Source organism: Somniosus microcephalus, chromosome 28 (assembly GCF_052327205.1).
Source record: "Somniosus microcephalus isolate GS21.2 chromosome 28, FLI_Smic_1.0, whole genome shotgun sequence".
Taxonomy (NCBI): domain Eukaryota; kingdom Metazoa; phylum Chordata; class Chondrichthyes; order Squaliformes; family Somniosidae; genus Somniosus; species Somniosus microcephalus.
The window spans coordinates 28404902-28432711 of NC_141014.1; the positions used below are offsets into that span (position 1 = coordinate 28404902).

General features: G+C 47.8%; 1 protein-coding gene across 1 annotated transcript in view; it reads left to right on the forward strand.

The window, feature by feature from the left end:
* Window positions 1-918: 918 nt before the first annotated feature.
* The window catches only part of dlgap5 (discs, large (Drosophila) homolog-associated protein 5), a 50697-nt gene continuing 23805 nt past the window's right edge, over window positions 919-27810 (forward strand). The window contains 7 exon segments of the mRNA XM_085969643.1: window positions 919-1205; window positions 4728-4930; window positions 10908-11021; window positions 11269-11398; window positions 19031-19117; window positions 23129-23202; window positions 27371-27681. Coding sequence (XP_085825769.1) covers window positions 1013-1205; window positions 4728-4930; window positions 10908-11021; window positions 11269-11398; window positions 19031-19117; window positions 23129-23202; window positions 27371-27681 — 1112 coding nt within the window. The 5' untranslated portion in view covers window positions 919-1012.

The window sequence follows — 27810 nt, forward strand, 5'->3', positions numbered from 1 at the left end:
AGGGGAACCCTATCGTGGTTCCGGGAGGGAGGGGCAGGGGTGAGGGCAGAAGTGCAGGAGATAGAATGGACCCGGTCGAGGGCTGTGTCAACCACAGTAGAGGGGGATCCTCGGTTGCGGAAAAAGGAAGACATGTCGGAAGCACTGGTGTGGAAGGTGGCATCGTCGGAGCAGATGCGGCGGAGACGGAGAAACTGGGAGAATGGAATAGAGTCCTTACAGGAGGCGGGGTGGGAGGAAGTGTAGTCCAGGTAGCTGTGGGAGTCAGTGGGCTTGTAGTGAATGTTGGTCAATAACCTATCCCCAGAGATGGAGACGGAGAAGTCGAGGAAGGGAAGGGAAGTGTCAGAGATGGACCATGTGAAGGTGAGGGAAGGCTGGAAATTGGAGGCAAAGTGAATCAGAAAGAACGCTTGCAGCGGGCTTGGAGGACAAAAGGGGGCGCTGCGCTTACGTTTTTGAACGTACTTGCGTCCAATCAACCAATGGGAATAGACGGTTGTTCGTGGACTGGGGTTCTTTCCAGTTTTGAAGAAGGGTCCAACCCGAAACGTCAACTCAAATTTCTCTCCACGGATGTTGCCTGACCTGCTGAGTTTTTCCAGCATTTTCTGTTGTTATTTCGGATTTCCAACATCTGCAGTATTTTGCTATCGTTATGAATGGGGCCGTTGGCTTGCTTCACATCAACCAATCGGAATGGACGTTTTCCGACGTGCTTGCGTCAATTCAAACCAATCGGATTGGACGCTGGTCGTCAGCGCGGTGGCGGGAGGAGGGCGGCAGTTTATTTTTTTTGAACCTCCCGGCCCGGGAACCAACCAATGGGAACGGCGGATTGGGACGAATGACGTCACCAAGGCGGGGATCCGACCAATCAGAATCTGAAGCGGTTGGTTTTTTTAAAAAAACTGGCGGCCAATGAACGGGGCGGGCGGCTTATTTTGAACATTTGACGAAAGGGGGAGAAGGAATCGAGGCGGAAAATTTTTCCTGAAGCGGGTCGACGACGATGGAAGCCATGGAACCGGCGGCCAGCCGCTTCGCCCAGCGCTACAAGGCGGCGGGGGGACAGGGCGTGGAGGCGCTGCGGGTCCGCCAGGCCCGGCGCCGCTCCGCCTCGCAGAAAGAGAACCGGCAGCGGCGGCTGGGCCGGAGCCGGCGGCTGGAGCACCCGGCGCTGGCCGAGGAGGGAGAGGGTGAGGGTGAGTCTCCTCATCACCATCAGCCGCACTGTCGGAGGGGCGGTATTGAGGGAGCGCCGCACTGTGGGAGGGGCAGGACTGAGGGAGCGCCGCACTGTGGGAGGGGCGGTATTGAGGGAGCGCCGCACTGTCGGAGGAGCAGTGCTGAGGGAGCGCCGCACTGTCGGAGGGGCAGTGCTGAGGGAGTGTCGGAGGGGCGGTATTGAGGGAGCGCCGCACTGTGGGAGGGGCAGGACTGAGGGAGCGCCGCACTGTGGGAGGGGCGATATTGAGGGAGCGCCGCACTGTGGGAGGGGCAGGACTGAGGGAGCGCCGCACTGTGGGAGGGGCAGGACTGAGGGAGCGCCGCACTGTCGGAGGGGCGGTACTGAGGGAACGCCGCACTGTCGGAGGGGCGGTACTGAGGGAGCGCCGCACTGTCGGAGGGGCGGTGCTGAGGGAGCGCCGCACTGTCGGAGGGGCGGTGCTGAGGGAGCGCCGCACTGTCGGAGGGGCGGTGCTGAGGGAGCGCCGCACTGTCGGAGGGGCGGTGCTGAGGGAGCGCCGCACTGTCGGAGGGGCGGTGCTGAGGGAGCGCCGCACTGTCGGAGGGGCGGTGCTGAGGGAGCGCCGCACTGTCGGAGGGGCGGTGCTGAGGGAGCGCCGCACTGTCGGAGGGGCGGTGCTGAGGGAGCGCCGCACTGTCGGAGGGGCGGTGCTGAGGGAGCGCCGCACTGTCGGAGGGGCGGTGCTGAGGGAGCGCCGCACTGTGGGAGGGGCGGAGCTGAGGGAGCGCCGCACTGTGGGAGGGGCAGCGCACTGTCGGAGGGGCGGTGCTGAGGGAGCGCCGCACTGTGGGAGGGGCGGAGCTGAGGGAGCGTCGCACTGTGGGAGGGGCAGCGCACTGTCGGAGGGGCGGCACTGAGGGAGCGCCGCACTGTCGGAGGGGCAGCACTGAGGGAGCGCCGCACTGTCGGAGGGGCGGTACTGAGGGAGTGCCGCACTGTCGGAGGGGCGGTACTGAGGGAGCGCCGCACTGTCTGAGGGAGCGCCGCACTGTCGGAGGGGCGGTGTTGAGGGAGCGCCGCACTGTCGGAGGGGCGGTGCTGAGGGAGCGCCGCACTGTCGGAGGGGCGGTGCTGAGGGAGCGCCGCACTGTCGGAGGGGCGGTGCTGAGGGAGCGCCGCACTGTGGGAGGGGCAGCGCACTGTCGGAGGGGCGGTGCTGAGGGAGCGCCGCACTGTGGGAGGGGCGGAGCTGAGGGAGCGTCGCACTGTGGGAGGGGCAGCGCACTGTCGGAGGGGCGGTACTGAGGGAGCGCCGCACTGTCGGAGGGGCAGCACTGAGGGAGCGCCGCACTGTCGGAGGGGCGGTACTGAGGTAGCGCCGCACTGTCGGAGGGGCAGTCTTTCGGATGGGAAGTTAAAATTGAGCCGCCACCTGCTCTCTCGGGTGGATGTAAAGGATCCCATGACCCTATTTCAATAGAAGAGCAGGGGAGTTCTCCCTGGTGTCCTGGGGCCAATATTTATTGCTCAAATCAACATCAGATTATCTAGCCGTTATCACATTGTTTGTGGGAGCTTGCTGTGCACCAATTGGTTGCCGCGTTTCCTACATTACAACAGTGACTGCAGTTAAAGTACTTCATTGGCTGTAAAGCGCTTCGAGGCATCTGGTCATGAAAGGCGCTATAGAAATGCAAGTCTGTCTCTTTCAAAGTCAAAGAAAGACTTGCATTTATATAGCGCCTTTCACCACCCTCAGGACGCCCCAAAGCGCTTTACAGCCAATGAAGTACTTTTTTTTTTGAAGTGTAGTCACTGTTGTAATGTAGGAAACCCAGCAGCCAAATTGCGCACAGCAAGCTCCCACAAACAGCCATGTGATAATGACCAGATAATCTGATGTTGATTGAGGGATAAATATCAGCCAGGGCACCGGGGATAACTCCCCTGCTCTTTTTCGAAATAGTGGCCGCGGGATGTTTTGCGTCTCGTCCGAAAGACGGCACCTCCGACAGTACTGCCCTGGAGTGTCGGCCTGGATTTCTGTGCTCAAGTCTCTGGAGTTGGAGACTGTTAATGACCCGCCCCCCCCCCCCCAACCCCTGTGCTCGCTGACCTACATTGGCTCCCGGTCCAGCAAAGCTTTGCTTTTAAAATTCTCATCCTTGTTTTCAAATCTCTCCCACCTCCTCCGGCCGTACAAGCCTTTGAGATCTCTGCGCTCCTCTTGTTACAGCCTCTTGCGCATCCCCGATTTTAATCGCTCCACCATTGGTGGCCATGCCTTCAGCTGCCTGGGCCCTAAGCTCTGGAATTAGCTCCCTAAACCCCCCCCCCCCCCCCCCTCTCGTTTTTTTGTCTTGGGATGTTTTACTACGTTAAAGGTGTTCTAACCACCTAATGCAATATTTTAACACAAAGCCACACCCTAATGAGTTTCTAATTTGGATGACGCTAGAATAAATTAAACTCCAATTGTGAAATACTGCAGACTGTCGGCCTTTCCATTAGATTAGATGTGCAGAAGTTCTCCATATTCGGGGCACTGGAGCCATGATCATATTGAATGGCGGAGCAGGCTCGAGTGGCCTACTCCTGCTCCTATTTTTCTATGTTCTATGTTTTCTATGGAGAGAGTGCAATAAAGATTTATGAGGATGATACCAGAAATGCGAGGTTAGACATACCAGGAAAGGGTGAGCAGGCTCAGTCTCTTTTTTTTCCTCAGAGAAGGCTGAGGGGTTGACCTAATAGAGGTCTTTAAAATTATAAACGGTTTTGATAGAGTGGATACAGAGAGAGTGTTTCCACTTGTGGGGAAGAGCAAAACTAGAGGCCATCAATATAAGATGGTCACCAAGAAATCAGATAGGGAATTCAGACGAAACTACCCAAAGAGTGGTGAGAAATGTGGAAAACTACCACAGGGAGTGGTTGAAGCTAATAGTATAGATGCATTTAATGGAAGGCTAGATAAGCATATGAGGGAGAAGAGAATAGAGGGTAATGCTGCTAGTTAGATGAGGAAAGACAGGAAGAGGCTCGAGTGGAGCATAAACGCCGGCATGGACTAGTTGGACCAAATGGCCTGTTCCTGTGCCGTATGGTCTATGTAACCCTATGTAAAGTAAGCTGGTCTTCTGACAGTACATTACATAGAGCCACAAATCATTATACAATCCAACTTGGCCAGAGACAAGAACGGGTTCCTTATTCTGCAGCAGTTGAATTTGGCATTCAGATTTTACTTTGCAGAACTTCTAGCAAAGCCCAAACTGGTTACTTGACCTACAGGGGTCATTCAAGTATAGCCTAGTGGTGCACATAAATTCTTGCCCTCGGTATAACCATCAAGGGAGGTCCTGAACAAGTTTGTTCTGTTGCCTTGCACTACTCCTGTGCGCCTCTAGTGGCATTGGTTACTGCGAACCTGGAAGATGTCCTATCGAGTAGGAGATGGTATATAGAAACTAATAAAGGTGAAACTTTTTTTTAAACTAACTAGCTTGGATCGCCTATTGTACTTAATTTTCAGAATCTTCGAAGACTGCCATGTCAGCACCAAACCCGCGCTTGGAGATGCTGCAGCGTTATAAAGAGAATAAGTTGCAGCAGAAATTGAAGGCGGAGCGTGAAAACCCCAAGCGAGTCTTCAAAGCTGGGATTTACAGACCGGATGTAATGCCATTTCTGAATTTTAAACCTCTGTCACAAAACGCTGTGAAACCTAAAGCCAAGGTACAGTGTTCGTTTTTGTTTTATTCATTCATGGGGTGTGGGCATCTCTAATAGCCCTTGAGAAGGTGGTGGTGAGCCACCGCTGCAGTCCGTGTGGTGAAGGTACTCCCACAGTGCCGTTGGGGAGGGAGTTCCACGATTTTGACCCAGCGCTGCTGAAGGAGCGGCCGATATACTTCTAAGTCATGGTGTATTCAATATTCAGGAAAGATAGGCGAAAAGGAGGTGGGGTAGCATTGCTGGTTAAAGAAGGGATTAAGACAATTGTAAGGAAGGATATTGGCTCTGATGATGTGGAATCTGTATGGGTAGAACTGAGAAATACCAAGGGGCAGAAAACGTTAGTGGGAGTGGTATATAGACCTCCAAACAGTAATGCGGAGGTTGGGGATGGCATTAAAAGGGAAATTAGAGAAGCGTGCAATAAGGCCACAGCAGTCATCATGGGTGACTTTAATCTACATATAGATTTGGGCTAACCAAATTAGTAACAATACTGGGGAGGAGGAATTCCTGGAGTGTTTACGGGATGGTTTCCTGGACCAATATGTCGAGGAACCAACCAGAGATCAGGCCATCTTAGACTGGGTATTATGTAATGAGAAAGGATTAATTAGCAATCTTGCTGTACGAGGCCCCTTGGGTCGGAGCGATCATAATATGATAGAATTCTTCATTAAGATGGAGAATGAAGTAGTTGACTCAGACTAGGGTCCTGAATTTAAATAAAGGAAACTACGATGGTCTGAGGCGCAAGTTGGGTAAGATTGATTGGGGAATGTCACTCAAAGGGTTGACGGTGGATAGGCAATGGCAAACATTCAAAGACCGCATGGATGAACTACAGAATTTGTTCATCCCAGTTTGGCATAAAAATAAAACAAAAAAGGTGACTCAACTGTGGCTAACAAGGGAAATTAGGGACAGCAAAAGATCCAAGCAGAGGACATATAAATTGGCCAGAAAAGCAGTAAACCTGAGGATTGGGAGCAGTTTAGGATTCAACAAAGGAGGACAAAGGGATTAATTAAGAAGGGGAAAATAGAATATGAGAGTAAGCTTTCAGGGAACATAAAAACTGACTCAAAGCTTTTATAGATAGGTGAAGAGAAAAAGATTGGTGAAGTCAAGCGTAGGTCCCTTGCAGTCAGAATCAAGGGAATTTATAATGGGGAACAAAGAAATGGCAGACCAATTAAATACATATTTTGGTTCTGTCTTCACAAAGGAGGACACAAATAACCTCCCAGAGATGTCGGGGAACATAGGGTCTGATGAAAGGGAGGAACTGAAAGAAATCAGTATTTGTAGGGAAATGGTGTTAGGGAAATTGACGGGATTGAAGGCCGATAAATCCCCAGGGCCTGATAATCTACATCCTAGGGTACTTAAGGAAGTGGCCCTAGAAATAGTAGATGCATTGCTGATCATCTTCCAATAGTCGATGGAATCTGGAACAGTACCCATGGATCGGAGGGTAGCTAATGTTACCCCACTATTCAAAAAAGGTGGTAGACAGAAAACGGGGAATTACAGACCGGTAAGCCTGATATCGGTAGTGGGAAAAATGCTAGAGTCCATTATAGAAGATGTAATAGCAGAGCACTTGGAAAACAGTGACCGTATCGGACAAAGTCAACATGGGTTTACAAAAGGTAAATCGTGCTTGACTAATCTACTGGAATTTTTTGAGGATGTAACTGGTAAAATAGATAAAGGAGAACCAGTGGATGTGGTGCATTTGGACTTTCAGAAGGCTTTCGATAAGGTCCCGCATAAGAGATTAGCGTGTAAAGTTAAGGCACATGGGATTGGGGGCAAGGTATTGACTTGGACAGAGGACTGGTTGGCAGACAGGAAGCAAAGAGTTAGAATAAACGGGTCTTTTTCCGAGTGGCAGGCAGTGACTAGTGGGGTACCGCAGGGATCGGTCCTTGTACCCCAGCTATTCACAATATATATTAATGATCTAGACAAGGGAACTAGATGTAATATCTCCAAGTTTGCAGACGACACAAAGCTGGGTGGGCATGTGTGCTGTGAGGAGGATGCTGAGAAACTCCAGGATGATTTGGACAGGTTGGGTGATTGGGCAGAAGCATGGCAAATGCAATATAACGTGGATAAATGTGAGGTTATCCACTTTGGTGGCAAAAACAGGAAGGCAGATTATTATCTGAATGGCAATAGATTGGGAGAAGGGGAAGTGCAACGAGACCTGGGTGTCCTTGTGCACCAGTCGCTGAAGGTAAGCATGCAGGTGCAGCAGGCGGTTAAGAAGGCAAATGGTATGTTGGCCTTCGTAGCGAGAGGGCTTGAGTACAGGAACAAGGATGTCTTGCTGCAGTTGTACAGGGCCTTGGTGAGACCACACCTGGAGTACTGTGTGCAGTTTTGGATGGCCATTATGGAAAGGATATTCGAGCCAGAGAGTAGCCATCATCCTGGTGGATCCATGCTATCGGGGATAAGAAACTCTAGTTTGTGAGAAAAGACTTGCGATACTGGAACCATTTCCACTGCAGGAGAGAGGAAAGGTTTTTTTTAAATTACTGGTTTTGAGAGACTTTCCCTGGTTCAGAGTTCATCAATTTACAGTTGTTCGCCTGAGAGGAGCGATTGTGGCAATTTCTTTACTTTCTCCCACGTGCAGCTTCCCCATAGCCGGTGGATATGTTGTTGATACAAAGTTAGGTGGGAAAGTAAGCTGTGAGGAGGCTGCAGAGAGATATAGACAGGTTGACTGAGTGAGTGGGCAAGAACATGGCAAATGGATTACAATGTGGGGAAGTGTGAAGTTCTCCACTTTGGTAGGAAAAACACACAGGCAGAATATTTTTTGAATGGTGAGAGACTGGGAAATGTTTGCACTCAGAGGGACCTGGGTGTCCGTGTACATGAATCACAGAAAGTTAACAGGCAGGTACAGCAAGCAATTAGGAAAGCAAATGGTATGTTTGCTTTTGTTACAAAGGGATTTAGAGTATATAAGAGTAAAGAAGTCTTACTACAATTACACAGGGCATTGGTGAGGCCACACTGAGAATATAGAATGCAAAAATAAGGTAACAACTCGCTCCGCATGGCCAAGGACCCTGTCAATCTAAAATGGAGGACCCTGTTAGCCTAAAATGGTGGTGCAATGTCGACATCGCTGAGTCACTTGCATATTGTGAGAGATGATCATGTTAATTCAAGAAACTGAAGGCAGCAGGAAGTAAAATGCTAATATGGCTGGCACCCACGATGTCACACCTTGCTGGTGGAACAATGTAGGGTGGAGTGCAAAGGGTATACTGACAATAGGTGATCCGAAAACACATTACCATGCATTACCATAATGATTAGGTGATCGTGAAACCATTACCTGCATATTTTCTATATTATAAACCATTCAGTGAACTGTGACTTTATTTCAAACTGCCAGGCCAGGAAATCACTTTAAACTGTGTACGTGCCTCGCTCGGGATTGGTGTAGAATGTACGATGTGTTAATGTCTTTTCAAAAGTAAAGTATAATAATGTGACCCACTGTATGAAAGATTACTTGCTCTGGTGGAACCTGTCGAGACTCTGCTGGAGTCAGAACTGTGCTGTATCAGAGTAAGTCTCCCGGGACAACAGAATAAAACAACTGTTGAACTCAACCAGTATTCGACTCAGTGTTTGTACTGAACCAGATTGAGGGCAAAAGAATCCGTTTCAACAACACCTGGAGTACTGTGTACAGTTCTGGTCTCCTTACCTAAGGAAAGACATACTTGCCTTGGAGGGAGTGCAGTGAAGATTCACTAGACTGGCTGGTTCACTAGGGGATTGCCCTATGAGGAGAGATTGAGTAGACTTGGCCTATATTCCCTAGAGTTTAGAAGAATGCGAGGTGGTCTCATTGAAACATGTAAAATTCTTAAGGGGCTTGACTGGGTTAATGCTGAGAAATTGTTTCCCCTGGCTGGGGAATCTAGAGCACGAGGTCAGTGTCTCAGAATAAAGGATTGACCATTTAGGACTGAGATGAGAAATCTCTTCACTGAGGGTTGTGAATCTTTGGAATTCTCTACCCTAGAGGGCTGTGGATGCTCAGTCGTTGAGTATATTCAAGACAGAGGTTGAAAAAATGTTGGCAATTGAGGGATATGGGGAAGGTGGAGTTGAGGTAGAAGATCAGCCATGATCTTATTGAATGGCGGAGCAGGCTCGAGGGACCAAATGGCCGACTCCTGCTCCTGTTTATGTGAGATGAAGTACAGTGGGTGGAGGCTCCTGTGGAGCATAAACACAGGCATAGACCCTTTGAGCTGAATGGCCTAGTTCTGTGGTGTTGGATGGAATGCTTCACTACAGGGAGTAGTTGAGGCCGAGGCAATAGCGTTTTTGAAGGGAAGAGTATGAAACACTTGCCATAGAGAGAGATGCTGCCAGGGAGAGAGCAGTGGGATCCGTTTTCAATTGCTGCAGCTAAAGGCCCTCGCAGACACAGCGGGCCAAGTGGCTGCCTCCTGTTAGGTAACCGTTGTGCATCTAACTCCATTTCTGAGGTGGCATTTGAAGATGGAGCAAGGCAGATGGGGTTGCAAAGATAATTTGAGGGCAAAGCCATCATGGTGAAGGCTCAACGGAGTGTTTGGAGTTCCTTGAGTATTGTGTGCAATTTTCGTCGCCTTATCTGAGGAAGGATGTTCTTGCCATGGAGGGAGTGCAGCGAAGATTCACCAGACTGATACCTGGGATGGCAGGAATGACGTATGAGGAGAGATTGGGTCAATTGGGCTTATACTCGCTGGAGTTTAGAAGAATGAGAGGGGATCTCATTGAAACTTAGAAAATTCTAACAGGACTAGACAGACTGGATGCAGGAAGGATGGCCGGGGATCCAGAACCAGGCGTCACAGTCTAAGGATAAGGGGTAAGCCATTTAGGACAGAGATGAGGAGGAATTTCTTCACCCAGAGAGTGGTGAACCTGTGGAATTCTCTACCACAGAAGGCAGTAGAGGCCAATTCATTAAATATATTCAAGAAGGAGTTGAATATATTTCTTATGGCTAAAGGGATCAAGGGATATGGGGAGAAGGCAGGGACAGGGTACTGAACTTGGGTGATCAGCCATGATCTCATTGAATGGCGGAGCGGGCTCGAGGGGCCGAATGACCTACTCCTGCTCCTATCTTCTATGTTTCTACTGTAGAACACCTCAACAAGAGGTCAATAACTGAGGGGCATAGATTTAAAGTCATTGGTAGAAGGATTAGAGGGGAGTTGAGGAGAACTTTTTCACCCAGAGGGTGGTGGGGGTCTGGAACTCACTGCCTGAAAGGGTGGTAGAGGCAGAAACCCTCATCGCATTTCAAAAGTACTTGCAGAGGCACTTGAAGTGTCGTAACCTTCAGGGCTACGGACCAAGAGCTGGAAAGTGGGATTAGGCTGGGCAGCTCTTTCGGCCGGCACAGACATGATGGGCCGAATGACCACCTCCTGTGCCGTAAATCTCTACGATTCTGTGTGGGGGATGCCAAGGAAGAGAGAAATTGCAGCTGCCTCTCCCTGACACTTGCTGCAGTCCCTCGAGTGGTTTGTGGGGTTTGATTAGACCACTCCTGATCATACATTATTTTACTTGCTGTGGCCTCTGTGCGCTAATTTTGAAATCCAACCCAGTCGGTTTTTAATGTTAGCTGCAGGTTTGTAGCACACGTTGTATATTGCCAGTTGTAAAAATGATCGTTATTGAGTTCAAATGAGGAATCAAAAATAGATTGGGATTTCAAAGCCTCCTGGTTAAAAGCATCGAAAACTGAGAGCTAATGGTGAACATTTATCTTTTAATTTGTAACTTGCATTTTATCAAAGTTATTTAATGGAATGAACATATTAAATATTTTCTGTTCAATAGCAATGTGTATATACCGTCTAGGATTAAATTAAGTGGAGTTAGCATTTATATTGTCTTTTTAATTGTAATTTGTTCCTTTTTGTAGGCTATAGTGTCTTCTTCTACCGCTGATTTGAGAGTGACGAGGTCGATGTCGAAGAAGCAGGAGCCATTCGTGACAAAGGCATCCAGTGCACCCAGATTCACGGCTCCTGCAAAGGTAAGAGCTTCAGCAGGCAGCGCCGCAGCACCAGCAGTAGATCGTGGTTTCAGAAATATTCCCTAGTTGGTTAGAGAAATTCTGTTGCCAATATATCGCCAGAATTAATTAGAGTAATATCGCAGTAAATAGCATTTTTGAGGCGAGGGAACAAGAGTTGCTCACTGCCACGAGGGTGTTTTGTTGGCTGTAAAGATGTGAATTCAATGAATTAGCAAGTGTGAACCCGCTCACTGTTGCGTTCCAGGCGGGTCCTGTCAAAGACAAAGTGGCGACTAATAGAGGAGGTTCCACGACGGTCACTGCTGGGACAAGAGGTCAGCACCAAGCCGTTCAACCCGCAGGACCGAAAGTGCCAGCTGCAAGGGAGAAAAAGGGTAACTTTTTATTTTATACTGCTACCTTTCGTGGCAATGGTTTGGAAGAGTTGGTTTACTTTCTTTTGGAGGGGGGAGAGGCGATTTAAGATCCAGAGATACTCTGGGAAGAAGGCTTGGGGAGATTTTAAATATTATGGGTTGTCTGGAGTCTAGATAAATCGAATGTATTTCATTGAAACTTATAAAATTCTAACAGGACTAGATGCAGGAAGGATGTTCCCGATGGCGGGGGAGTCCAGAACCAGGGGTCACAGTCTAAGGATAAGGGGTAGGCCATTTAGGACAGAGATGAGGAGGAATCTCTTCACCCAGAGAGTGGTGAACCTGTGGAATTCTCTACCACAGAAGGCAGTAGAGGCCAATTCATTAAATATATTCAAGAAGGAGTTGGATATATTTCTTGAGGCTAAAGGGATCAAGGGATATGGGGAGAAGGCAGGGACAGGGTACTGAATTTGGATGATCAGCCATGATCTCATTGAATGGCGGAGCAGGCTCGAGGGGCCGAATGGCCTAGTCCTCCTATCTTCTATGTTTCACATAATCTCGGACAAGGAAGTACAGATTCAAGCTCCGATGAAGGAAGGTGAACAAAGTTTACATTTAACTACTTTCTGCAGTGGGTGGGTGACTGTGAAACAGGCTGCCAGGGGAGGCATAGAGTCTCTCTCAGTCCTGTATACAATCCTATGTTCCTTGATTCGTTATTAGCCCAGTGTGTTGCAGCAATCGTCATCTCAACCGATCATTCAGTTCCCTCACACTGGCAGATTCAGTAGTTCTTCCGAACAAGTTCACTTGATGTAACATTCAGGCTTTCGACATGAATATTAAAACTGATGTATACAGTAATTTTTTTTTTTGGGCGGAAGGAGCAAAAGGATGTTTCTAATTTTGATCATAAATATTTTACTGGTTTATCTCCAATGTGGCTTATTTGGGTCTGACTGACTAAAAATCGTAGAAGCTGATAAATGTTTTCCCACAAGTACAGGTATTTTATATAAAATAACAGAAAACGCTGGAAACACTCAGCAGGCCAGGCAGCATCCGTGGAGAGAGAAACAGAGTTAATGTTTTGTTTGTGCTTTTTCTTTTCCACAGGGCAGCTGTCTCATTCTGCCAGCGTAATTCACATCCCATCTAGAGCCATCCCTCGTTTCTTAACCTGTCCCATTACCATCTCCTCTTGCCTTGAATATCTCTCAATGCCTCTTTACTTCTCCTGCCTTCCATCCCATCACAGACCTTCCCTTTTGTCCTTTCATCCCCCTCCCCCATTTCCCAGCCCCTAAACTTGCTTTAAAATCTGTTCCTTTTCCTGCTTTTTTTGCCAGTTCTGACGAAAGGTCTTCGACCTGAAACGTTAACTCTGTTTCTCTCTCCACGGATGCTGCCTGGCCTGCTGAGTGTTTCCAGCGTTTCTGCTGTTTCAGATTTCCAGCATCCGCGGTATTTTGCTGCAGGTATTTTTATGTCCGAATCGAGCTGTAGGCAGCTGAGCTGCCTTCACATAACTATATGCAGCTATGCAATGCTCCCGTTAAGCTGCACAGCGGTCTGGAGGTCCCGCGCAGGCCGCTCAGCGGGTATTAAATGGAAAAACCACGCGTGGCGTGGAGATTTGAATGGGCCGCGCACCCGGAAAAATTGAGTGGGACCATTGCAGGGATGTCATCGGATTTTGGTAATGTGTAGCAATGCGTACAGGAACAAGGAGGTCTTGCTGCAGTTGTACAGGGCCTTGGTGAGACCACACCTTGAGTATTGTGTGCAGTTTTGGTCGCCTTATCTGAGGAAGGATGTTCTTGCCATGGAAGGAGTTCAGCGACGATTCACCAGGCTGATGGCAGGAATGACGTATGAGGAGAGATTGGGTCGATTGGGCTTATAATTGCTAGAGTTTAGAAGAATGAGAGGGGATCTCAATGAAACTTCTAAAATTCTGACAGGACTGGACAGACGAGATGCAGGAAGGATGTTCCCGATGGTCGGGGAGTCCAGAACCAGGGGTCACGGTCTAAGGATAAGGGGAAGCCATTTAGGACAGAGATGAGGAGGAATTTCTTCACCCAGAGTGGTGAACCTGTGGAATTTTCTACCACACAAGGCAGTAGAGGCCAATTCATTAAATATATTCAAGAAGGAGTTGGATATATTTCTTAAGGCTAAAGGGATCAAGGGGTATGGGGAGAAAACAGGAACAGGGTACTGAATTTGGATGATCAGCCATGATCGCATTGAATGGTGGAGCAGGCTTGAGGGGCCGAATGGCCCCTATCATCATCTATGTATCTGAGGTTGCATATTGCAAAAGGGCATTGCACGCCAGTACTTTTCAAAAATGGACATTTTATTTTGCCGGGTTGTTTCTAAATTGCATCAGAAAATGTTCCTGAAATCCATAATGTACATGGTGCAGCAGCTGCTAATGGACTTTAGTATTGCCTTGTGACATGAGCAATCTGCAAGTTATTGTCCATTGTTTGAGGTATAGTGGTCGTATTTTTTCCAAATTTAAATGAATCCCAAAATTAATTTCCTGTTTCTAATTTTCCTGATGAAATTAGCATTTTTACGGGGGTAGGGAAATCTCAAAGCTCATTAAAATGTTTCACATGGGGTGGGGGTTGGAATGGGAATAATGGGTCTGTGAATTTAATGCCAGGGCACGCAAGACTGGTTTAACAGCACAAATGCAGGGAGCCGCCTTGCGTACACTGAGCTCTAGAATCCGAATTAAAAGGATGATTTATAAGCAGCTTCTGATGCAATTAACTCTTGTCCCTTGTGACAATGTGTTCTGTATCAAGTGCTGCACAAATCCAGCGAGTTTAAAGCACTTAACATTGTTTGCTATCTTCACTAGAATATATTTTAAGCGGCTGATGGCAGCACCAATAAGCCAAACACTTATTACATGTAATGACTTCTCATTTGCTTTCTGTTGCCTGATCAGTTCCCCAGCTTCCAGTGCGCGTATTGCTGGAGTTCGCCTATCAGTTCTATACATGCGCTAAAAGTAATTAGGGTTGTCAATCAATCGCAGTTAACTTTGACAAGTTATTTTTTCGGAGGTTAATTTTTTTGGCGCGCGCTAATCGAGGTAGTTGTGCGGGTAGTACCTAGGCAGTGGCTGAGAAATTAGTTGAGGCCTGTTTTCGAAATTGAGCGTGAGGCCTCGATATTTCCAGCAAGTTGCAGACGTTTGTGTCAGCCTCACGAACTCCAACTTGCCCCTTGGGTAGGTCCTGGGAGATTGGGGAGGAGTGCGGGAAGGAGTTAGCGTGGGCCGGCAGCGGCACGCTAGGAGTAGCACTGTTCTAGATGTGGCCTAACCGGGGATCCTTAAAAGGGACCAGGATGGCTCCACCTCCAGACAAGTTTTATACAGGAAACTCTTTGATAAACCGGCACCACGCCGGTCCCGGATTTTAAAAAAGTCCGGATTACAGAGAGGTATAGTTAAAAGGTACAAGAGCTCCGTACACAGCAACAAATCCAGACTTCCCTGTTGCTTAGCAACAGCTGCAGGAACCCCGGCCACAGACCAAGCGTCCCTGTTGCTTAGCAACAAGTGCAGGAACCCCGATTACACAGCCAAGAATCAAGAAACGGCCACTAATATGAAGAAAAACTTAACTGAACCTACTCCTGAATTTTGCCGGTTAACCGAGATTTCCGGTTGTTTGGGTGCCGGTAAATTGAGTTTCCTGTATTTAGAAAAAACTTGGTTTTTTTTGCCGGCCTCCAGTGGTCCCTTTTAAATATCCCTGGTTAGGCCACATCTAGTATCAGAAAACCTGAACAGAGCATGCCTTCTGCTCAGCACTGATGAATTTCCAAGAGGAGTCCTTTAGCAGGCGGTAGGCCCATTATTAACATATGCAAGGCGTCTATTGCCTGCTGAAGGTGGCCTGAATATCGCCCGACCCAAAATGGCATTGGACATATTTCGGGTGTCCTTGTGATACAGGACATGACTCCGCAAAACTGGACCTTTGTACACGTTTCGTGCCTGAAAAACAGACAAAACGAGGGCCAATTGAAACATTAATCGAGATTAAAAATTTTAAGTGAGCTGAATCAGTTTTGTTAATCGCTTGGCAGTCCTAATGCCTTGCAAAACCCGAAAGTGCTATTGCAGATTAATTTTTGTGCAGTACGAACGCTAAATGGACTGGAGGTCCGATATTTGTTTTATTGTAGCAAGCACTTTGTAGGGCGTCTGAACCGATTAAAGCCCTTTGCCAAACTAGTCTGAAGACAAGATTGTTACTTTGTAATTTAACAATGTCCCAAATACAGGAAACTTTGGTTTATCCGGAGGTTAAAAGTCCGGAAAGCTCTATCTACCGGCAAAATTCAGGAGCCGTTTCCTATAAGTATTTTTACTTGTTGCTTTTTTTTTTCCCCAGTCAGGCTCTGCAAGGTCTGTAGCTAAGCACCAGCTTCAGCTAGAGACGCTTTTAAGCTGCAGCCGACTGTTTTGAAGCTGTTGCTAAGCAACAGGGTTTGTTGATTCACACGGAGCTGAAAATCTCCGTATGTTTCAACATGTCCGGCAGTTTTGATCTAACGGCAACAGCTCGGTCCCGTCGGTGCCGGATATCACCAAGTTTCCTGTATGAGTTGTATAGAACAGTTTCTAAACTTGTGTAAATGCAACCCATTGAAGCCCTATTTCATTGATGTGAACTGACTGACATTAACTGCTTGGTAGATTTTCCAACTGACTTAACCTTCAGCTAGAGGTCGCTTGCTTCAAGTTCCTGGAAAACTAGCCTGGAAGCAAGCTTATATCCTGCAATGTAACTTGAAGTCAACGTTATCAAATGGTTTCTGCATTCTCAAACCTATACGGGTTCCAAGACACTACCTAACCATTGCTTCTCCGCAGAGAGCTGCATTGCTCAGACACCGAGTACGTAGACCTAGATTGGCATTTCTAAGAGCAAGATTTCAAACTGATTTTCTTGCGCAGTTGCTTGGTGAGACACTGCAGGCGCCAACCTTGCAGTGCCTCCAATAGACACTTGGATGACAAAATAATGAAAGCTATTGAGAGTAAATTCAACGCATTCTAATACCAAAGATTATCTGCTAGAGTGGATAGCGAGGATCAATACCAGGAGGAAAACTCGGTGTGGAAGGGCTGTTTAAAACCAAGCATCCAAGTTTAGATTTTCTATGGAAGTCCGGATAAATAACAAAATCAGGAGGGAGAGGAAAAGTGTGTGTATAGGGTCACCAATTTCAGAAAGATACTAAGATTTGTCGCCATGTGGCCATAGACAATAAGGTGTGAATTTTGTAGTTCAGTGTTTACAAGAGGGAGTGGCAGTTTAGGGGCAGAAGCAACGTGGATGTTCCAAGGTAGACTGAAGAATCATAGAAGTTTGCGGCTCAGAAGGAGGCCATTTGACCAATCGCATCTGTGCCGGAAAATCGTTCAAATGCTAAGAAGCAATGCATCAAACGTGTCACACAATACTGACATGGATGGGATTCAAACCCATGTGTGCAGGCACAATGGATTAGCAGTCCATCGCCGTAACCTCTCTGCCATCTGGTGTGGGTGTAACCAAACTCCCATCGCAGCTGAGTTTGCAGCTGGATCTTTGAATAAGATTCAAATAAATAAAGCACCTGGGCCATATGGGATTCATCGTAACCACCACTGGGAGAAATCTGTAGGCTTTCATTGGAAAGGGGTTGAGCAAACGGATCGGGAAAGCGATCATGGAGTTGTGGTAGTTAGATCCCTCAGGACATCAAGTCAATGTCTGTCTACTGTCCAAAAAGCTAATAGGATATGGGGTTGTATAGCATAGATCAAAAGAAGTAATCTTGCTGCTATCGTAGAGCGTTGGTAGAGTATTGTGTGCATTTCTGAACCGCGCATCAAAGGCAGGATTTCACTGAGCTGGGGAAAAGTAAAGAGAAGAGCTACTAAAATGATAAGGGGGCGAGGGAATTAAAGACATGAAGATAGACCAAAATAACCTGGCCAGACCTGGGGGTGGGGTGTGGTGGGATGAAGTTGAGGTTTTCAAATGAAGGTGCTGCGGTGTAGAGGACCAGTCTGCATTATTTGAATTGGTATGCAACAGCAGAACCGCAAGCCTCGAGAATAAACCAGGCAGCCTCGGGTGGAGTATTGTGTCCAATTCTGCGTGCCACATTTTTTTGGGAAGGATGTCAACGCCTTGAGAGGGTGCAAAGGAGATTTACTAGAATGGTACCGGGAATGAGGGACATAGCGCTATGTAGAGAGATTAGAGCAGCTAGGATTGCTCTCCTTTAGAGCAGGGAAGGTTAATGGGCGATTTAAGAGAGGTTCAAAATTGTGCGGGGTTTTGATAAAAGTACATGGGGAGAAACTGTTTCCACTGGCAGGAGGGTCAGTAACTAATGTTCCCTTTAAGCTTCGAGGCCGCGCAGGGGTCCCGCGCAGCCGGTGAGCCGGCTTTTAAATTTAAAAAACACGCATGCGTGGAATTTTGAAGAGCCTGTGCAGCCTAAAAAAATTTACAGGGAACATTGTCAGTAACCAGAAGAGAGGGATTTAAGATAATTGGCAAAAGAACCAATGGAGAGATGAGAATTTTTTTTTTTTTTTACTCAGCGAGTTATGATCTGGAATACACTGCCTGAAAGGACGGTGGAAGCAGATTCAGTAGTAACTTTCAAAAGGGAATTGGATAAATACTTGAAAAGGCAACAATTGCCGGGCTATGGGGAAAGAGCAGAGTAGTGGGACTGATTGATGGCTCACTTAAAGGGCCGGCACAGTCACGATGGGCCAAATAGCCTCCTTCAGTGCTGTATCATTCTATAATTCTAGGAGGTGGGTTGAAGGGGAACGTTTCACTATCTAAGAGGTTAGTCAGTGTTTGGAATAGCTTACTAAAGCAGATTTTGGGGCAAATCGCTAGGATCTCCAAGGTAAAATTGGGTGAGTATCTTGAGAAGCAGCTATCTGATAAAACTGCTACGGTAGAAGGGAGGTGGACTCCATGTACCTATGGTCGTCTCCAGCCTTGATCTTTTTCTGTTCCTAAAAAACAGACTAGCTCATCAGATGATGCTGATGTCCATAAATAGCAGCAGACCTACCGATTTATAACTGTCTTGGTTTATGTGCCTGAACTGTAGCAGGGTACTGCATTTATAAATAATACAACAGAGCTCTTAAAAGCTTTTAAAAATCCCTAGTCGAACTTTAATGTTGGATAGAATCAGAATTTTTAATTTACTGCCTTTATTAAAAAAAATAACTGGGAACTGAAGCATTTAATAATTAAAATTGTAATCCAGCGTGAGCCATTTTGCTTCCTAAAGTACACACAAAAATTAAAATGTTATCCCAAGTTCTGTCCCTCGCCTTGATATCCTTCTCTCCATTCAAATCCCATTTTGCATTGTGCGCAATGTATTTGAAGTGGTGATGAATTTTAATGCAAACTAGGTTTTTTTTAAACCTCATTTTAATAAAGTTGTACTATACCTTGCAAGTAATAGCTTATGGGCTTCCTGTCTTCTAAGTTGGAAGTGCTGTGAGAATTTACTGTGCTGTTAAGTTACTTGTAATAGCTGCCGCCTTTAATTCTCCAAAAAATAATCTAGCTGTCCAAGCTGCACCCGCCAAACCACCACAGACGAGAGGACGGGCTGAACCAAAAACTGCGCCAAAAGCTCTTGGACCTGTACAGGGTAAGTACAACTTGTGCGAACGACAACACGTACTGGCTCAGCTGGTTGAGGCTGAGCGGCTGAGCTAGAAACCCAGGACCTGATTCATGGTCCGTGAAGTAGGGGTGTTCAGTTTGGCCTAAGTTTAGGGAAGGGAAATGTCTGGTCACGAACACCGGTACTGGGTGCTGTCCAGTAAAGCTGCTGACCGGATTGGTCTCAACTAGGATCCCCTCCTGCAATCGAATAGCCTACATACTAGCAATGGCTCAAATGTGAATAGCCATTTGGGTGAATTACTGAGGCACCACAAAAGCCCAGGGTTCCATGTCAGTTGGGTGTCAAGTCTAAAGGATGTGGGGCATGGGGAAATCATAGAAATTTACGGCACAAAAGGGAGGCCGTTTGGCCCATCGTGTCCGTGCCGGCCAACAAAGAGCTATCCAGCCTAATCCCCTTTCCAGCTCTTGGTCCGTAGCCCTGTAGGTTACGGCACTTCAAGTGCATATCCAAGCACACTTTAAATGCAAAGAGGGTTTCTGCCTCTACCACCCTTTCAGGCAGTGAGTTCCAGACCCCCACCACCCTCTGGGTGATAAAACTTCTCCTCAACTCCCCTCTAATCCTTCTACCAATGTTAAATCTATGGCCTCTGATTAGTGAGATCTCTGCTAATATAATTTGAGTAGTGTAAGTTTTAAGAACTTTAATTGCCCTATTTTGTCTCTCTTGCCCCCCTCCTCAAGTCCTGTTGGTTCTGCATGAGGTAACGCGACCATAAGCCCATTCAGCTCTCGGTGCCTGAACAATGCATTCGTTATGTGCTTGATCAATGTTCTAGCTACATTATGCAATGACTGGCTCAGAAGCTGCTTTGCAATTGGCTGTACCCCGTCAAGTAAACATTGCTAGAAAAGTGGATACAGCTGCCGTCTCCCCACTCCTGAAGCCTCGTGCTTCGAAACTAGAATGTAGACGCTAATGATGTCGGGGGAGGAGAGTTCTACCTGGGATTTAGCTACTTTTGCTTTCCTGTCCAGTACTGCCTCAAAACACACGAATGTTTGTCTTTCAGGAGGAAGCCCCTGAAGGTTCTGACTATAAATAATGGGTTAGACTTTTTTTTCCAAGACAAAATATGCCACGTTTGAGAAGAACTAACAATAGAGGTTTTTCTCAATTTGATTCAAACTCCAGTGCCATGTGTTATCGAAGGTTATCACACTTTGGGAATTTAGACCATTTTAATCATGGGTAGAATTTGTATATTGCAATTGAGGTGCCTTTTTAAAATCCTCCTCACAGTCACTTGTTGGAGCCACTGGGACAAAGAGTGGATTGGTATTTTGGAGCCTGGGGTTGAAGTGGTTATCCTCTTCTTTCTCTCTTAGGCAGTCCCTCGGAACCAAGGATGACTTGTTTCCGCATTAAAAATGAGTTCTCGGGTGACTGATGAGTCCAATGCGGGACCTATAGGCCTAGAAATTCACTATAGCCCCATTTGGGGAGCCAGCCTCGCCAGAGCGCTAAACGTAGCGCTCAGGAAGCAGTCGCGACTGCCTGCCGGAAATTCAGTTGGTGCGCCCCAGTGGGAAGCGCGGGGCTACTGGAGGCGCCCCGCATCCCTCTTGGGGCGCTGCAACTGAATATCGCTGCGCAACGTGCGGTACTGCAGGCCTTCCTCCCCTTCTTAAAGGGGAGGGGCCTTGTGCAGCGCGATCGAGGATCGCGAGTGCCGGCAAAAGAGCCCGGCACTGAGGAGAAGTGCCGGGCTCTTGAATGCAGTCGGCACTCCGCGGGGGTGCTCAGGAGGCCGGGGACGGCAGCGCGGAGAGGTGCTGGCAGGCGGCCAGCAACAAAAATGGCCGCCCCGCACCTCCTTTAATTAGCGCTTCTACCGCCGCAGGTAGGCCCCCCTGAACCGGTCGCACATAGCGTCCGGCGTTAAAGCAGGGAGCGCATCTAAATATCGCGATCGGGGCGCTGCGCACACCGATGACGTCATCGGTAGCGGCGCAGCGCTAATGGCTAGCGCTGCCATTAGCGTCCCGCTGAATGTAGCGGGAGGCGTGGCCAGTGGCTTCCAACCCACTTAGTGCCCTCTTAAGGCGCTAACGGGTGGCGCAGCCCACTGATTTCTAGGCCACCGTTTCTGTCACAGGTGGGGCAGACGGTGGTTGAAGGGGCGGGTGGGTGGGGTGCTTGGGTTGACATGCACTCCTTGCACTGCCTGCGCTTGGCTTCCGCTTGCTCCCGGCGAAGAGATTCGAGGTGTTCGCAGCCTTCCCGGATGCTTCTCCTCCACTTTGTGCGGTCTTGGCGGTGGGGATGTTACACTTTTTTCAAGGAGGCTTTGAGGGTGTCCTTGAAGCGTTTCCTCTGCCCACCTGGGGCTCTCTTGCCGTGTTGGCGCTCCGACTAGAGAGCTTGTTTTGGGAGTCTCGTATCGGGCATGCGGACGATGTGACCCGTCCATCGGAGCTGATCGAGCGTGGTCAAAGCTTCGATGCTGGGGATGTTGGCCTGAGCGAGAACACTGACGGTGCGCCTACCCTGCCAGTGGATTTGCAGGATCTTGTGGAGGCAGCGTTGGTGGTACCTCTCCAGTGCTTTGAGGTGCCTGCTGTACATGGTCCATGTCTCTGAGGCATACAGGTTTTCCACAATGACCGTGGGGGGGGGGGGCAGGCAGGCAATGAGTTATTAACATATTTCAGACTTTCAGTAGCTCATTCACCTGAGATGGTGGTTTTGCGTACAATCATGGGCTTGTCTGGTTCGAAGCCACTCTTCTGAGAGGCGTATCTGGTTTTATTGATGGGCGTACGAGCCGACGGAAGGACTCTCCTCCTCCTTCCCACCCACGCCCCGCTTCCTGTGCTCTGAGAGCAACAGAAGGAAAACAAAGACCCACATAAGGGAAGGCTATTTTGATCTGACCACCAAACCCCCCCCCCCCCCCCCCAAAATTAAAAGTTTGTTCAATTTAATATCCTCCCCTGAGGTTTTTAGATCCATGCTCTTTGAAGTGCTGGTGGGGTCAGTCGCCTGGCTGCTATTTATACACCTAGTTGCTGATTACAGCACTGACATTGATGTCAAAAGCACAGTGCTGGCTGAAACTGAGTGGTGATTCCCTGTTGATGAGTTTTATTCATTTTTATGGGATTTGGGTGTTGCTGGCAAGGTCAGCATTTATTGCCCTTGAGAAGGTGGTGGTGAGCCGCCTTGAACCGCTGCAGTCTGTGTGGTGAAGGTACTCCCACAGTGCTGTTAGGGAGGGAGTTCCAGGGTTTTGACCCAGTGACGATGAAGGATCAGCGATATATTTCTAAGTCAGGATGGTGTGTGACTTGGAGGGGACCTTGGAGGTGGTGGTGTTCCCATATACCTGCTGCCCTTGTCCTAGGTGGAAGAGGTCGCAGGTTTGGGAGGTGCTGCCGAAGAAGCCTTGGCGAGTTGCTGCAGTGCATCTTGTAGATGGTACACACTGCAGCCACGGTGTGCCGGTGGTGGAGGGAGTGAATGTTTAAGGTGGTGGATGGAGTGCTAATCAAACAGGCTGCTTTGTCCTGGATGGTGTCGAGCTTCTTGAGTGTTGTTGGAGCTGCACTCATCCAGGCAAGTGGAGAGTATTCCATCACACTCCTGACTGCCTTGTAGATGATGGTGGACAGGCTTTGGGGAGTCAGGAGATGAGACACTCGCCACAGAATACCCAGCCTCTGACCTCTTGTTGCCGCAGTATTTATGGCTGGTCCAGTTAGGTTTCTGGTCAATGGTGACCCCCAGGATATTGATAGTGGGGGATTCGGTGATGGTAATGCCATTGAATATCAAGGGGAGGTGGTTAAACTCTCGCTTGTTGGAGATAGTCATTGCCTGGCACTTCTGTGACTCGAATCTTACCTGCCACTTAGCCCAATCCTGAACGTCGTCCAGGTCTTGTTTGATTGTGCTTGGCAATAATTTGAATTCTTTGTTTTTTGAGAAGGAATAAAGACTAATTTGAGTTTATTTTTTTATCTTTAGCCGCTAAGCCTCAAATGGCTAACAGCAGAACAAGGAAACCAGGAAAGACAGGGGAGCAACCCAACTGCAAACCGGTGAGCCCCATCGCATGGTTTTTCTGCAGTCCCAATTCCTTCAAGATCAAACTATTTGAGAATATTTCTCTTTTTCTGTTTGTATCTCTTACCAATGTCACCCAATATAAATTTATTGCAATTATGATCCCCTATATTTTACAATATAATTCTGATATCATTGCTTGTCAAATCACAAAGCCCTTGCAGGAGCATGATGTGCCTGCAGTCCCTTGGGGGAAAAAATAAAGTGCTTTTATTAAGTTTAAGTGTATACCAGTGGCTCTCCTGTCATGCTGCACGTGATAGGCCAGACAATGCGCTGTTTTATAAGGGCAATGCCGCCTTACTAAAGTGCAGCAGTGTATAACTTGGGGTGTGCCTTTTAAGACCAGGGTGGATGTCGTGCAGTGTTTTTTTTTAATCTGAATGGAATTTCTCCCTCGAGTCATTCTAATTTGTTTGCTGGGACTCTGGTTATTCTCTGAAAGAATGACACTCTGAAGACTGGTTGTTGTGAGCGAGTGTCTGGAAACATGACTGAGAAATGCTGATAAGCTGGTGATTTGATTTACTGTCCTTTTCTGCTGTCTTTTTTTTCTCTTTGCCCATGTCCAAAATTTACTTCTATTCCCATACATCCCCTCTGGCCCTGTGATTCTTCTCTTCTTTCTCTTTCGCTCGCCCCCCCCCCTTCGCCCATCAAATCCACGGAGATATTAAATGTGCATCCAATCGTCCCCTTTGTGTGTTGCTTTCTGCAACATTTACAGTTGATGTCGTCAACTGTGTGTTGGCTGTTGGTGTCTGGTGCTTGTCACCAAGATGGGTTCCCCGTTTTCCCGCACATCACCCAGTTTCTTGTCTCCAGCCTTCGCATTGGAGTAGTCTGAGCCAATTATGGGGCCGTACGGGTTGACCTCGGTGAGATGTCTGCAGGGTGGGGAAATATTTAATTAAATTTAATACAATCTTCTTCGGCAGTCCCTCGGAACCGAGGATGACTTGCTTCCACATTAAAAATGAGTTCTCGGGTGACTGATGAGTCCAATGCGGGACCTACAGTCTCTGTCACAGGTGGGGCAGATGGTGGTTGAAGGGGCGGGTGGGTGGGGTGCTTGGGTTGACGTGCGCTCCTTCCACTGTTTGCGCTTGGCTTCCGCTTGCTCCCGGCAAAGAGACTCGGTGTTCAGCGCCTTCCCCGGATGCTTCTCCTCCACTTTGTGCGGTCTTGGGCCAGGGATTCCCAGGTGTCAGTGGGGATGTGAGGCTTTGAGGGTGTCCTTGAAGCGTTTCCTCTGCCCACCTGGGGCTCCCTCGCCGTGCCGGAGCTCCGAGTAGAGCGCTTGTTTTGGGAGTCTCGTATCGGGCAGGCGGACAATGTGACCTGTCCATCGGAGCTGATTGAGCGTGGTCAGAGCTTCGATGCTGGGGATGTTGGCCTGAGCAAGAACACAATATCGGGGAAATGGTCCTGCCACACTTTGAGGCGACCATTTTGTTGGTCCCGTGTATAATACAAGAGGCATTGCTGCAAAAACAAGCCTGATCAAAGTTCTGCTTTCTGTTCAAAAAATGTAATGCGCACTCTAGCAGATCTTCCTTGGCATAGCTTGCAAAGAGTTGTTAGGGGTGGGGTGCACATTGCAACTGACAATTTGGAAAGAATTCAGTCAGACTGAAACAAGTATTTCTTAATTCCTGTAAGTATTTTTCTACCTATTGCTATTCGACAAATCTTGTTCGCCTGGCATCGCAGTTGTGTAAATAAATATGTATGTACTGACTACAGTTACATAAATGAACAACTCCTTGGATCAAGCGACATCCGTTCAAAAGTTAATGCTTTGCTATTTCATACAAAAATGCAGTTACCATTAAATTACTGACTGCTGTAAATAAAGCTATTGCTGTGTAATGACCGCAGAAGGCCCTGGTAGCCTGTATTGATGGATGGGTGAAGGATGGACCTAACAAACGCGTTCCTGGGTTGTTCTGTGAATGGATAATGCTGCTATCAATCTCTACCTTCTATTTCTTTTTTTTTTTTTTAATTGAACTCCAATGTGGTTGTTCCTTACATTCATGAGGTAGGCAGCTGCAGCAGCAACTTTCATTTGTTGAGCACCCTTTTAATGTAGCAAAATGTCCCGAGGCTCTTCACAGTAATCGGCCAAAAATAGACATAGAAACATCAGAGATAGGAGCAGGAGTAGGCCATTCAATGAGATCATGGCTGATCATCCAAGTTCAGTACCCTGTCCCTGCCTTCTCCCCATATCCCTTGATCCCTTTAGCCTTAAGAAATATATCCAACTCCTTCTTGAATATATTTAATGAATTGGCCTCTACTGCCTTTTGTGGCAGAGAATTCCACCGACACCGAGATATTGGGAGCGGTTACTAAAAGTGTGGTCAAAGAAGATGGGTTTTAAGAGAGAGCATTAGGGAGGGAATTCCAGAGCTTCGGACCTATGTAGCTGAAGGCGCCATTGATGGGGCGAAGGAGTTTCGGGATGCACAAAGGAGCCAGAGTTGGGGAATGTAGAATTCTTAAGGCTGGGGAAGGGCGAGACCGTGAAGGGATTCAAACACGAGATGAGAGTATTAAATTTGAGGTGTTTGGGAGGACCAGAAACTAATGCTGTACGCCGAGAGCTTTCTCCACAGACTGCTCAGTTATACTGGCACATGCTGGCGGCTACATCGTTGGGGCTCTCTTCTAGCTGATGGACTGGTAGCTTTGGTCAGCCCCATGAGCTCCAGCCTCTGCTGTATCAGATCCACGAACCTCCAAATAAAATCCCGGCGAGAGACATTTCAAACTCATTGAATCAATTTTCTTTAGCTTTATTTCCAGTTGTAAATATTCAGAATGAGAACAAAGTTGACACCAAAGGCCTTTTCAAAAAATATTCTGAGCGTTAAATTGCCCTTTTTTTTTTTACGGTTGGTTTTGCTGACTGTTCAATGTGGGTTGTTTTCGTGCGCACGCCCCCCCCCCCTAGTTTCTCATTGGGAATTTATCTACCTGCTTTTCCCTCTTTCCTTTGTTATGTAGCATGTTTCTCTGTTGTGATTTGTTGCTGTTTTTGGATTGTGAAATTTGAGCTAATTGTGTGGAATGCTGGTGCAGAAAATTGCAAGTGTGATGACAAAGTGCACACAGGATGTAATGTTTAAGATGCATCTGTTGCTCTTCCTGAATTGCATTTTCAAATGTGCAAGTTTGGTTTCTTCTGACCAAACTTTTGTATTCAGAATGTGCCATTTACAACGTGTGACTTTAAAGGGACAGTCCTGGTTACACACAGCGCTTCCTCCGAATAATATGGTAAAAGCTACTCTCCTTATAAAACTTGTCCTTCGATTTGATGATCATCTTCGGCAGTCCCTCGGAACCGAGGATGACTTGCTTCCACATTAAAAATGAGTTCGCAGGTGACTGATGAGTCCAGTGCGGGACCTACAGTCTCTGTCACAGGTGGGGCAGACGGTGGTTGAAGGGGCGGGTGGGTGGGGTGCTTGGGTTGACGTGCGCTCCTTGCGCTTGGCTTCCGCTTGCTCCCGGCGAAGAGACTCGAGGTGTTCGGTGCCTTCCCGGATGCTTCTCCTCCACTTTGTGCGGTCTTGGGCCAGGGATTCCCAGGTGTCGGTGGGGATGTTACACTTTTTCAAGGAGGCTTTGAGGGTGGCCTTGAAGTGTTTCCTCTGCCCACCTGGGGCTCTCTTGCCATGTCGTTGCTCCAAGTAGAGCGCTTGTTTTGGGAGTCTCGTATCGGGCATGCGGATGATGTGGCCCGTCCATCGGAGCTGATCGAGCGCGGTCAAAGCTTCGATGCTGGGGATGTTGGCCTGAGCGAGAACACTGACGCTGGTGCGCCTATCCTGCCAATGGATTTGCAGGATTTCGATTTGATGTGTGCAGCAGCTCATTGAAATTTGCTTAAATTGCAAATAGATGAAGTGGCATATTTTAAAGTCTTGAGTTTGTGTTTTGGTATATGGGGAAAATTGAATAAAATTGTGTCTTAACTAAAAATGTGTTGGCGATTTTATTGTTTAACGAGTGCAGTAGATGACTGAAATGTATTTCTGTAGTCTTGTACCTCGCCTAAAGAAGCTTAGTTGGAGCCGGTTAATAGTGGAATTAAGTACTTCAATGCTTTGAATCAAAACTGCTTTGCAGGTTGCTGTCGATGAGCTCCGGCCCGTGCCTTGTGGAGAACAAGAAATGGAAGTCGTCCCCGACGGAGAGGATCAACCACTAAGCTCCGAGGAGCTGATTCCACCAACTGAGAGTGACGATGGGCACCAAGTGCCACCTAGTGCACCGCTATTGGGTGTTGGTCATGTGGGCACGAAAGTCTCCTTTGCCCCTGACAACTACGTCTTTGCACCTGTGGCTGGGTTGGCCCAATTCAAGTTTACCCCACTCAGCCCCCAAAGTGTCGATAGTTTCTTTACATCTCATTCCAGGCGTCCCAGCATACACAAATCGTAAGTATTACTTTGTGCAAAATTTTTGCTTCTAACCAGAAGGTTTTTTTTTTTGTTGAGCCAGTTTTTGACGTACCTTTTGGAATGAGGAGAAGAGTTGAGCAATGTTTTTATCACAATATCGCACAA